We start from the raw sequence: 10,864 nt of genomic DNA on the forward strand, positions 1-10,864 counted from the left end.
GTCGTAGAAATACTTTTCGTGTGCGGATCGCACCTATGGCGTGAGGCCATTGACAGCAAGTGCCCTTGATTTCCATCACCCGGCTACGCCATGGTGTGTCTTCAACTGGTGTCTACGACTATAGATGTATTACTAGCTAACGCATGAGCAATCCTGTTTTTCGGCAAGCTGGCGGCACTTGTGATGATTCCTTCCGGAGTCAGTCGCGTGTGGTGCGTATGACGTTTACACTGCAGATTGTTGGTAAAGCTATTCAAGAGGACGCATTGGTCCGCGATAAAAGGTGTGCATCTTGCGCCTTTTCCTTATATGCATTCTCGACCTGGCGGAGCTGGTCAAGCGCCACACCAAGACTACACGACAGATGTGCGGGCTACAATAGAGGAACAATTCCCTGGCACTATTCCTGATTGTGTAATTGTGTCTTCGGAGTTTAATACCAGACTCCGTGTTTTCGCGGGATGTTTCGAATGTGCAAGTGCTCGAAGACAAGCGGTTCATCGTGTACAGCTTACCGATCAGCTTGTCAAATATTGTGGACGTACTGATGTCGACGCCACAGTCGTACGCGACCATGGTACTCATCGCTCGCAACGTGTAGGTACAATTGTCGTTGAAATACTCTTCGAGTACGGAAACGACCTATGGCGTAAGGCCATTGACAGCAAGTGCCCCTGGTTTCCATCATCCGGCTACGCCATGGTGTGTCTTCAACTGGTGTCTACGACTTTAGATGTATTACTAGTTAACGCAAGAGCAGTCCTGTTTTTCGGCAAGCTGGCGGCACTTGTGATGACCCCTTCCGGAGTCAGTCGCGTGTGGTGCGTATGACGTTTACACTGCAGATTGTTGCTAAAGCTATTCAAGAGGACGCATTGGTCCGCGATGAAAGGTGTGCATCTTGCGACTTTTCCTATATGCATTCTCGACCTGGCGGAGCTGGTCAAGAGCCACACCAAGCCTACACGACAGATGTGCGGGCTACAATAGAGGAACAATTCCCTGGCACTATTCCTGCTAGTGTAATTGTGTCTTTGGGGTTTAATACCAGACTCCGCGTTTTCGCGGGCTGTTTCGAATGTGCAAGTGCTCGAAGACAAGCGGCTCATCGTGTACAGCTTACCGATCAGCTTGTCAAATATTGTGGACGTACTGATGTTGACGCCAAAGTCGTACATGATCATGTTCCTCATCGTTCGCAACGTGTAGGTACAATTGTCGTTGAAATACTTTTCGAGCGCGGATACGACCTATGTCGTGAGGCCATTGACAGCATGTGCCCTTGATTTCCATCATCCGTCTGCCCCGCAAGCAATCCCCGACGGCCCCATTCCGCCTGAAAACTGGTAGAAGACGCTCGCGTGATAGGCATTGCTGGGTCGTTGATGGAGTCTCACAATGCGATTCTTCATGGTCTCCGTGACGAAGAGTGCACCATTGTGTGGGGATACTGCAAGACCCCACGGGTATGCGAGGCACTCCATCACCAGCGGACGCAGCACTTGGCCACCGCTTGGACTCGACGCGATGCAGAAGACGCTACCTCGAGGTTTCTCGAGCGTTGTTTCGCCCAAGGGGCCGCTATCTGTGAAGAAAAGGGTGTTGTCCTGTGCGAACGCAATATCACTGGGGCCTCGGAAAGCGCGTTCCTCGTACGTATTGACCATCACGCCAGGCTCTACAGCGTCGTCCACCCGGAGGATAGCCGCATGGCCACAGTCGGCGAGGTGTAGACAACCTTGGTGGTCGAACTGGGCTCCCAAAGGCTCCCCGCCGGAAAAGACAACGGGGGCGTGAGTGTCTGGGGGCTGATACTGGAACACCTCGCCTGTTCCTGCAGACACGTAGTAGATAGAGCCGTCACTGGCAACCAACGGGCTGCAGATCTTCGCGCCACGGCACGTGATGACATCCATGGCGAGCGGTGCGCCTCTCTAAGATCTGGATCAAATACCTATTTTTCCACCAATCATCACCAGCGATTATATTGCTAGGGCCCTACACTTGACGAGATGAGTGGCAACAAGAACCCGACCAACAAGAAGCTGGAGGAGCTAGTGGAGAAGGCAGGCGTAGACAAAAGCGTACTGGAGGATCCTAAGCGTGTTGTGTGTGACGATGTGTGGACGGAGGAGCGCGAGCGGTTGGCGCGCGAGCACCTGAGCCAGGACAAGTCCACAATTCCCCAGTTCTGGCAGAGTGCGTTCGTTGGCAGTGAAATGACAATTGCATAAAGGCCGTACTACTGACAGTGTTGCTGTGTGTGTGGTAACAGACAAGTACGAAGAAGATGCAGCCAAGAGCTGGGGACAAGTTCTATAAGCGCAACTCCACTAATTTTTACAAGGACCAACACTATCTTCATTTGGTGTTTGAGGACCTGACCGTGGTGCCCCAGACCGAGGAGAAGAGGACCTTGCTGGAGGTTGGCTCCGGAGTCGGCAACGCGGCGCTGCCGCTGCTGGAGATTAATCCGGCTCTCAATATTGTGGCCATCGACTTTGCTGACTCGGCCATCGATCTACTGAAGGTGCGTACGAGAGGGATGTTTGGCTGTCTGAACGAAGTATTAACGGTTTGGTTGGCTCGCGTTGCAGACACAGCCTTTGTACGACATGGCCCGTGTGTCCGCCTCAGTGTGCGACATTACGAAGGATGCACTTCCAGACGCCGTATTCGCTAATGGTGGCGTGGATTTTGCGCTCTTATTGTTCAGCTTGTCGGCACTGCACCCGGACAAGATGAAGGCTGCGGTAAAGAAAGTAGTTGCGGCGATCAAGCCTGGAGGCAAACTCTTCTTCCGTGACTATGGCCGATACGACCAGGCACAACTTCGCTTCCGCTCTGGCTGCAAGCTCCAGGAAAACTTTTACGTCCGCCAAGACAACACGCGAGCGTATTACTTCACAACAGAGGAGATTGCGGATATTTTCACTGAGGCAGGTCTTGTTCCGGTGGAAAACGAGTATATCCGTCGCCAGTACGCCAACAGACTGCAGAATGTCGTTCGCTTCCGTGTGTGGGTACACGCAATCTTCGAGAAGCCTCCCACCGCCACGGACACAACACAAAAATGAGTTGTTTGCCGCACTCGTGTTACTACCAAAATAATACTTCCGAGGTATATTCTCTACAGTACAGTAGACGCACGTTTTGGTACGAACAGCACCAGGCTTCATCTATCTCTTTAGGTTGCCAGGTGGTGTTACATGTCAACGAAGACGCGGTTGTCAATCTCCGTCACGAGAGTCACGTTCGCCTCCTCAGATGGAGCATCATGGCCCCAAATGCAAGCGCCACGCTTCTCATCGGGAGCCAGGTGAATGCGAACTTTCAATGCAGCAGCATTCTTGATGTACTCTGGATGCAAGAGGATGGCGATGGCATAGGCGTCGCATGGAAAGAAGCCTTGGTTCTTGCAGAACTCTCTTGTGAACTTACAGATCTTCTTGACATACTCATCGTTGGAGTTCACCTCCTCATGGAAAATTCTGTCGAATGTATTCCAGGGAACAGCGTTGTCCAGGCATGTCTCGAACGGCACGACGTACAGCTTCTTCGCACTGCAATGCTGATAGACAATGTCGGTGGCCTCAGGGTCGCAACTGACATTGAACTCAGCGTGTGGCGTGTGGTTGTTTCCCCACGTGACAATCCTCCCATGACAACGAATTGCTTTACATCCGTCGTGAAGTTCGGGTCCAGCAGCATCGCCAGTGCAATGTTAGTCAGTGGACCTACTGCTGCAATAACCAACTCTCCGCTGTACTTGTGCGCCAGGTCGATCAGCGCGTGCACCGCTTCGTTGCGTCGCGGAGCAGTCAGTGGGGATTCCGTCTTGCCCGATTCACCTCCAAGACCATCCGGGCCGTGGCCCTAAAAGGAAAATGATCGCATCAGTCCTGACGTGGAAAAATCCGGCTACGCCATGGTGTGTCTGCAACTGGTGTCTACGGCTATAGATGTATTACTAGCTAACGCATAAGCAATCCTGTTTTTCGGCAAGCTGGCGGCACTTGTGATGACCCCTCCCGGAGTCAGCCGCGTGTGGTGCGTATGACGTTTACACTGCAGATTGTTGCCAAAGCTATTCAAGAGGACGCATTGGTGGTGCGTATGACGTTTACACTGCAGATTGTTGCGAAAGCTATTCAAGAGGACGCATTGGTCCGCGATAGAAGGTGCGCATCTTGCGACTTTTTCTATATGCATTCTCGACCTGTCGGAGCTGGTCAAGCGCCACACCAAGACTACACGACAGATGTGCGGGCTACAATAGAGGAACAATTCCCTGGAACTATTCCTGCTAGTGTAATTGCGGCTTTGGAGTTTAATACCAGACTCCGCGTTTTCGCGGGATGTTTCGAATGTGCAAGCGCTCGAAGACATGCGGCTCATCGTGTACAGCTTACCGATCAGCTTGTCAAATATTGTGGACGTACTGATGTCGACGCCAAAGTCGTACATGATCATGTTCCTCATCGGTCGCAGCGTGTAGGTGCAATTGTCGTTGAAATACTCTTCGAGTGCGGATACGACCTATGGCGTGAGGCCATTGACAGCAAGTGCCCCTGATTTCCATCATCCGGCTACGCCATGGTGTGTCTTCAGCTGGTGTCTTCGACTATAGATGTATTACTAGCTAACGCATGAGCAATCCTGTTTTTCGGCAAGCTGGCGGCACTTGTGATGACCCCTTCCGGAGTCAGTCGCGTGTGGTGCGTATGACGTTTACACTGCAGATTGTTGCCAAAGCTATTCAAGAGGACGCATTGGTCCGCGATGAAAGGTGTGCATCTTGCGACTTTTCCTATATGCATTCTCGACCTGGCGGAGCTGGTCAAGAGCCACACCAAGACTACACGACAGATGTGCGGGCTACAATAGAGGAACATTTCCCTGGCACTATTCCTGCTAGTGTAATTGTGTCTTTGGAGTTTAATACCAGACTCCGCGTTTTCGCGGGATGTTTCAAATGTGCAAGTGCTCGAAGACAAGCGGTTCATCGTGTACAGCTTACCGATCAGCTTGTCAAATATTGTGGACGTACTGATGTCGACGCCAAAGTCGTACATGATCATGTTCCTCATCGTTCGCAGCGTGTAGGTACAATTGTCGTTGAAATACTTTTCGAGTGCGGATACGACCTATGTCGTGAGGCCATTGACAGCCAGTGCCCCTGATTTTCATCGTCCGGCTACGCCATGGTGTGTCTTCAACTGGTGTCTACGACTATAGATGTATTACTAGCTAACGCAAGAGCAATCCTGTTTTTCGGCAAGTTGGCGGCACTTGTGATGACCCCTTCCAGAGTCAGTCGCGTGTGGTGCGTATGACGTTTACACTGCAGATTGTTGCCAAAGCTATTCAAGAGGACGCATTGGTCCGCGATGAAAGGTGTGCATCTTGCGACTTTTCCTATATGCATTCTCGACCGGCCGGAGCTGGTCAAAAGCCACACCAAGACTACACGACAGATGTGCGGGCTACAATAGAGGAACAATTCCCTGGAACTATTCCTGCTAGTGTAATTGTGTCTTTGGGGTTTAATACCAGACTCCGCGTTTTCGCGAGCTGTTTCGAATGTGCAAGTGCTCGAAGACAAGCGGCTCATCGTGTACAGCTTACCGATCAGCTTGTCAAATATTGTGGACGTACTGATGTCGACGCCAAAGTCGTACGCGACCATGGTACTCATCGTTCGCAACGTGTAGGTACAATTGTCGTTGAAATACTTTTCGAGTGCGGATACGACCTATGTCGTGAGGCCAATGAGAGCAAGTGCCCCTGATTTCCATCATCCGGCTACGCCATGGTGTGTCTTCAACTGGTGTCTACGACTATAGATGTATTACTAGCTAACGCATAAGCAATCCTGTTTTTCGGCGAGCTGGCGGCACTTGTGATGATACCTTCCGGAGTCAGTCGCGTGTGGTGCGTATGACGTTTACACTGCAGATTGTTGCTAAAGCTATTCAAGAGGACGCATTGGTCCGCGATAAAAGGTGTGCATCTTGCGACTTTTCCTATATGCATTCTCGACCTGGCGGAGCTGGTCAAGAGCCACACCAAGACTACACGACAGATGTGCGGGCTACAATAGAGGAAAAATTCCCTGGCACTATTCCTGCTAGTGTAATTGTGTCTTTGGCGTTTAATACCAGACTCCGCGTTTTCGCGAGCTGTTTCGAATGTGCAAGTGCTCGAAGACAAGCGGCTCATCGTGTACAGCTTACCGATCAGCTTGTCAAATATTGTGGACGTACTGATGTCGACGCCAAAGTCGTACGCGACCATGTTCCTCATCGTTCGCAACGTGTAGGTACAATTGTCGTTGAAATACTTTTCGAGTGCGGATACGACCTATGACGTGAGGCCAATGAGAGCAAGTGCCCCTGATTTCCATCATCCGGGTACGCCATGGTGTGTCTTCAACTGGTATCTACGACTATAGATGTATTACTAGCTAACGCATAAGCAATCCTGTTTTTCGGCAAGCTGGCGGCACTTGTGATGACCCCTTCCGGAGTCAGTCGCGTGTGGTGCGTATGACGTTTACACTGCAGATTGTTGCGAAAGCTATTCAAGAGGACGCATTGGTCCGCGATAGAAGGTGCGCATCTTGCGACTTTTCCTATATGCATTCTCGACCTGGCGGAGCTGGTCAAGAGCCACACCAAGACTACACGACAGATGTGGGGGCTACAATAGAGGAACAATTTCCTGGAGCTATTCCTGCTAGTGTAATTGTGTCTTTGGCGTTTAATACCAGACTCCGTCTTTTCGCGGGATGTTTCGAATGTGCAAGTGCTCGAAGACAAGCGGTTCATCGTGTACAGCTCACCGATCAGCTTGTCAAATATTGTGGACGTACTGATGTCGACGCCAAAGTCGTACATGATCATGTTCCTCTTCGCTCGCAGCGTTTAGGTACAATTGTCGTTGAAATACTTTTCGAGTGCGGATACGACCTATGTCGTGAGGCCAATGACAGCAAGTGCCCCTGATTTCCATCATCCATCTACGCCATGGTGTGTCTTCAACTGGTGTCTACGACTCTAGATGTATTACTAGCTAACGCATAAGCAATCCTGTTTTTCGGCAAGCTGACGGCACTTGTGATGACCCCTTCCGGAGTCAGTCGCGTAAGGTGCGTATGACGTCAACACTGCAGATTTTTGCCAAAGCTATTCAAGAGGACGCATTGGTCCGCGATGAAAGGTGTGCATCTTGCGACTTTTCCTATATGCATTCTCGACCTGCCGGAGCTGGTCAAAAGCCACACCAAGACTACACGACAGATGTGCGGGCTACAATAGAGGAGCAATTCCCTGGAACTATTCCTGCTAGTGTAATTGTGTCTTTGGGGTTTAATACCAGACTCCGTGTTTTCGCGGGATGTTTCGAATGTGCAAGTGCTCGAAGACAAGCGGTTCATCGTGTACAGCTTACCGATCAGCTTGTCAAATATTGTGGACGTACTGATGTCGACGCCAAAGTCGTACATGATCATGTTCCTCATCGCTCGCAGCGTTTAGGTACAATTGTCGTTGAAATACTCTTCGAGTGCGGATACGACCTATGTCGTGAGGCCATTGACAGCAAGTGCCCCTGATTTCCATCATCCGGCTACGCCATGGTGTGTCTTCAACTGGTGTCTACGACTATAGATGTGTTACTAGCTAACGCAAGAGCAATCCTGTTTTTCTGCAAGCTGGCGGCACTTGTGATGACCCCTTCCGGAGTCAGTCGCGTGTGTGCGTATGACGTTTACACTGCAGATTGTTGCGAAAGCTATTCAAGAGGACGCATTGGTCCGCGATGAAAGGTGTGCATCTTGCGACTTTTCCTATATGCATTCTCGACCTGGCGAGAGCTGGTCCAAGAGCCACACCAAGCCTACACGACAGATGTGCGGGCTACAATAGAGGAACAATCCCTGGCACTATTCCTGCTAGTTTAATTGTGTCTTTGGAGTTTAATACCAGACTCCGCGTTTTCGCGGGCTGTTTCGAATGTGCAAGTGCTCGAAGACAAGCGGCTCATCGTGTACAGCTTACCGATCAGCTTGTCAAACATTGTGGACGTACTGATGTCGACGCCAAAGTCGTACGCGACCATGTTCCTCATCGTTCGCAACGTGTAGGTACAATTGTTGTTGAAATACTTTTCGAGTGCGGATACGACCTATGGCGTGAGGCCATTGACAGCATGTGCCCCTGATTTCCATCATCCAACTACGCCATAACTGGTGTCTACGACTATAGATGTATTACTAGCTAACGCAAGAGCAATCCTGTTTTTCGGCAAGCTGGCGGCACTTGTGATGACCCCTTCCGGAGTCAGTCGCGGGTGGGGCGGATGACGTTTACACTGCAGATTGTTGCCAAAGCTATTCTAGAAGAGGCATTGGTGGGGCATATGACGTTTACACTGCAGATTATTGCTAAAAGCTATTCAAGAGGACGCATTGGTCCCCGATGAAAGGTGCGCATCTTGCGACTTTTTCTATATGCATTCTCGACCTGCCGGAGCTGGTCAAGAGCCACACCAAGACTACACGACAGATGTGCGGGCTACAATAGAGGAACAACTCCCTGGCACTATTCCTGCTAGTGTAATTGTGTCTTCGGAGTTTAATACCAGACTCCGTGTTTTCGCGGGCTGTTTCGAATGTGCAAGAGCTCGAAGACAAGCGGCTCATCGTGTACAGCTTACCGCTCAGCTGGTCAAATATTGTGGACGTACTGATGTCGACGCCAAAGTCGTACATGATCATGTTCCTCATCGTTCGCATCGTGTAGGTAGAATTGTCGTTAAAATACTCTTCGAGTACGGATACGACCTATGGCGTGAGGCCATTGACAGCAAGTGCCCCTGGTTTCCATCATCCAGCTACGCCATGGTGTGTCTTCAACTGGTGTCTACAATTATAGATGTATTACTAGCTATCGCATAAGCAATCCTGTTTTTCGGCAAGCTGGCGGCACTTGTGATGACCCCTTCCGGAGTCAGTCGCGTGTGGTGCGTATGACGTTTACACTGCAGATTGTTGCCAAAGCTATTCAAGAGGACGCATTGGTCCGCGATAAAAGGTGTGCATCTTGCAACTTTTCCTATATGCATTCTCGACCTGGCGGAGCTGGTCAAGAGCCACACCAAGACTACACGACAGATGTGCGGGCTACAGTAGAGGAACAATTCCCTGGAACTATTCCTGCTAGTGTAATTGTGTCTTCGGAGTTTAATACCAGACTCCGTGTTTTCGCGGGATGTTTCGAATGTGCACGTGCTCGAAGACAAGCGGCTCATCGTGTACAGCTTACCGATCAGCTTGTCAAATATTGTGGACGTACTGATGTCGACGCCAAAGTCGAACTTGATCATGGCCTTCATCGTTCGCAGCGTGTAGGTACAATTGTCGTTGAAATACTCTTCGAGTACGGAAACGACCTTTGGCGTGAGGCCATTGACAGCAAGTGCTCCTGGTTTCCATCATCCGGCTACGCCATGGTGTATCTTCAACTGGTGTCTACGACTATAGATGTATTACTAGCTAACGCAAGAGCAATCCTGTTTTTCGGCAAGCTGGCGGCACTTGTGATGACCCCTTCCGGAGTCAGTCGCGTGTGGTGCATATGCCTTCTACACTGCAGATTGTTGCCAAAGCTATTCACGAGGACGCATTGGTCCGCGATGAAAGGTGTGCATCTTGCGACTTTTCCTATATGCATTCTCGACCTGGCGGAGCTGGTCAAGAGCCACATCAAGACTACACGACAGATGTGCGGGCTACAATAGAGGAACAATTCCCTGGCACTATTCCTGCTAGTGTAATTGTGTCTTTGGGGTTTAATACCAGACTCCGCGTTTTCACGGGATGTTTCGAATGTGCAAGTGCTCGAAGACAAGCGGTTCATCGTGTACAGCTTACCGATCAGCTTGTCAAATATTGTGGACGTACTGATGTCGACGCCAAAGTCGTACGCGACCATGTTCCTCATCGTTCGCAACGTGTAGGTACAATTGTCGTTGAAATACTTTTCGAGTGCGGATACGACCTATGTCGTGAGGCCAATGAGAGCAAGTGCCCCTGATTTCCATCATCCGGCTACGCCATGGTGTGTCTGCAACTCGTGTCTACGACTATAGATGTATTTCTAGCTAACGCATGAGCAATCCTGTTTGTCGGCAAGCTGGCGGCACTTGTGATGACCCCTTCCGGAGTCAGTCGCGCATGGTGCGTATGACGCATGCACTCCAGATTGTTGCCAAAGCTATTCTAGAAGACGCATTGGTGGTGCGTATGACGTTTACACTGCAGATTGTTGCCAAAGCTATTCAAGAGGACGCATTGGTCCCCGATGAAAGGTGCGCATCTTGCGACTTTTCCTATATGCATTCTCGACCTGCCGGAGCTGGTCAAGAGCCACACCAAGACTACACGACAGATGTGCGGGCTACAATAGAGGAACAATTCCCTGGCACTATTCCTGCTAGTGTAATTGTGTCTTTGGAGTTTAATACCAGACTCCGTGTTTTCGCGGGATGTTTCGAATGTGCAAGTGCTCGAAGACAAGCGGTTCATCGTGTACAGCTTACCGATCAGCTTGTCAAATATTGTGGACGTACTGATGTCGACGCCAAAGTCGTACGCGACCATGTTCCTCATCGTTCGCCAAGTGTAGGTACAATTGTCGTTGAAATACTTTTCGAGTGCGGATACGACCTATGTCGTGAGGCCAATGAGAGCAAGTGCCCCTGATTTCCATCATCCGGCTACGCCATGGTGTGTCTTCAACTGGTGTCTACGACTATAGATGTATTACTAGCGAACGCAAGAGCAATCCTGTTTTTCGGCAAG

The 10,864-nt window shown here is 50.3% G+C and overlaps 3 protein-coding genes across 3 annotated transcripts; 1 reads left to right on the forward strand and 2 right to left on the reverse strand.

Moving 5' to 3' along the window:
* Positions 1-1,292: 1,292 nt before the first annotated feature.
* PITG_20671 (uncharacterized protein) lies at positions 1,293-1,941 on the reverse strand (the record flags this gene model as incomplete). The annotated part of the gene is made up of 1 exon (XM_002895386.1): positions 1,293-1,941. The coding sequence occupies one exon, from the start codon at positions 1,914-1,916 to the stop codon at positions 1,293-1,295; it is 624 nt and encodes a 207-aa protein (XP_002895432.1).
* An 80-nt stretch (positions 1,942-2,021) lies between these two features.
* On the forward strand, positions 2,022-3,490 carry PITG_20672 (methyltransferase domain-containing protein, putative; the record flags this gene model as incomplete). The annotated part of the gene is made up of 3 exons (XM_002895387.1): positions 2,022-2,199; positions 2,276-2,530; positions 2,598-3,490. 2 exons carry the CDS (start codon positions 2,291-2,293, stop codon positions 3,075-3,077), a joined length of 720 nt encoding a protein of 239 aa, XP_002895433.1.
* On the reverse strand, positions 3,206-3,663 carry PITG_20673 (uncharacterized protein; the record flags this gene model as incomplete). Its single annotated transcript, XM_002895388.1, has 3 exons — positions 3,206-3,491; positions 3,540-3,605; positions 3,653-3,663. The coding sequence occupies 3 exons, from the start codon at positions 3,661-3,663 to the stop codon at positions 3,206-3,208; spliced, it is 363 nt and encodes a 120-aa protein (XP_002895434.1).
* Between the last annotated feature and the right edge of the window lie 7,201 nt (positions 3,664-10,864).

This window comes from Phytophthora infestans, genomic scaffold (genome assembly GCF_000142945.1).
Source record: "Phytophthora infestans T30-4 supercont1.183 genomic scaffold, whole genome shotgun sequence".
Taxonomy (NCBI): Eukaryota; Oomycota; class Peronosporomycetes; order Peronosporales; family Peronosporaceae; genus Phytophthora; species Phytophthora infestans.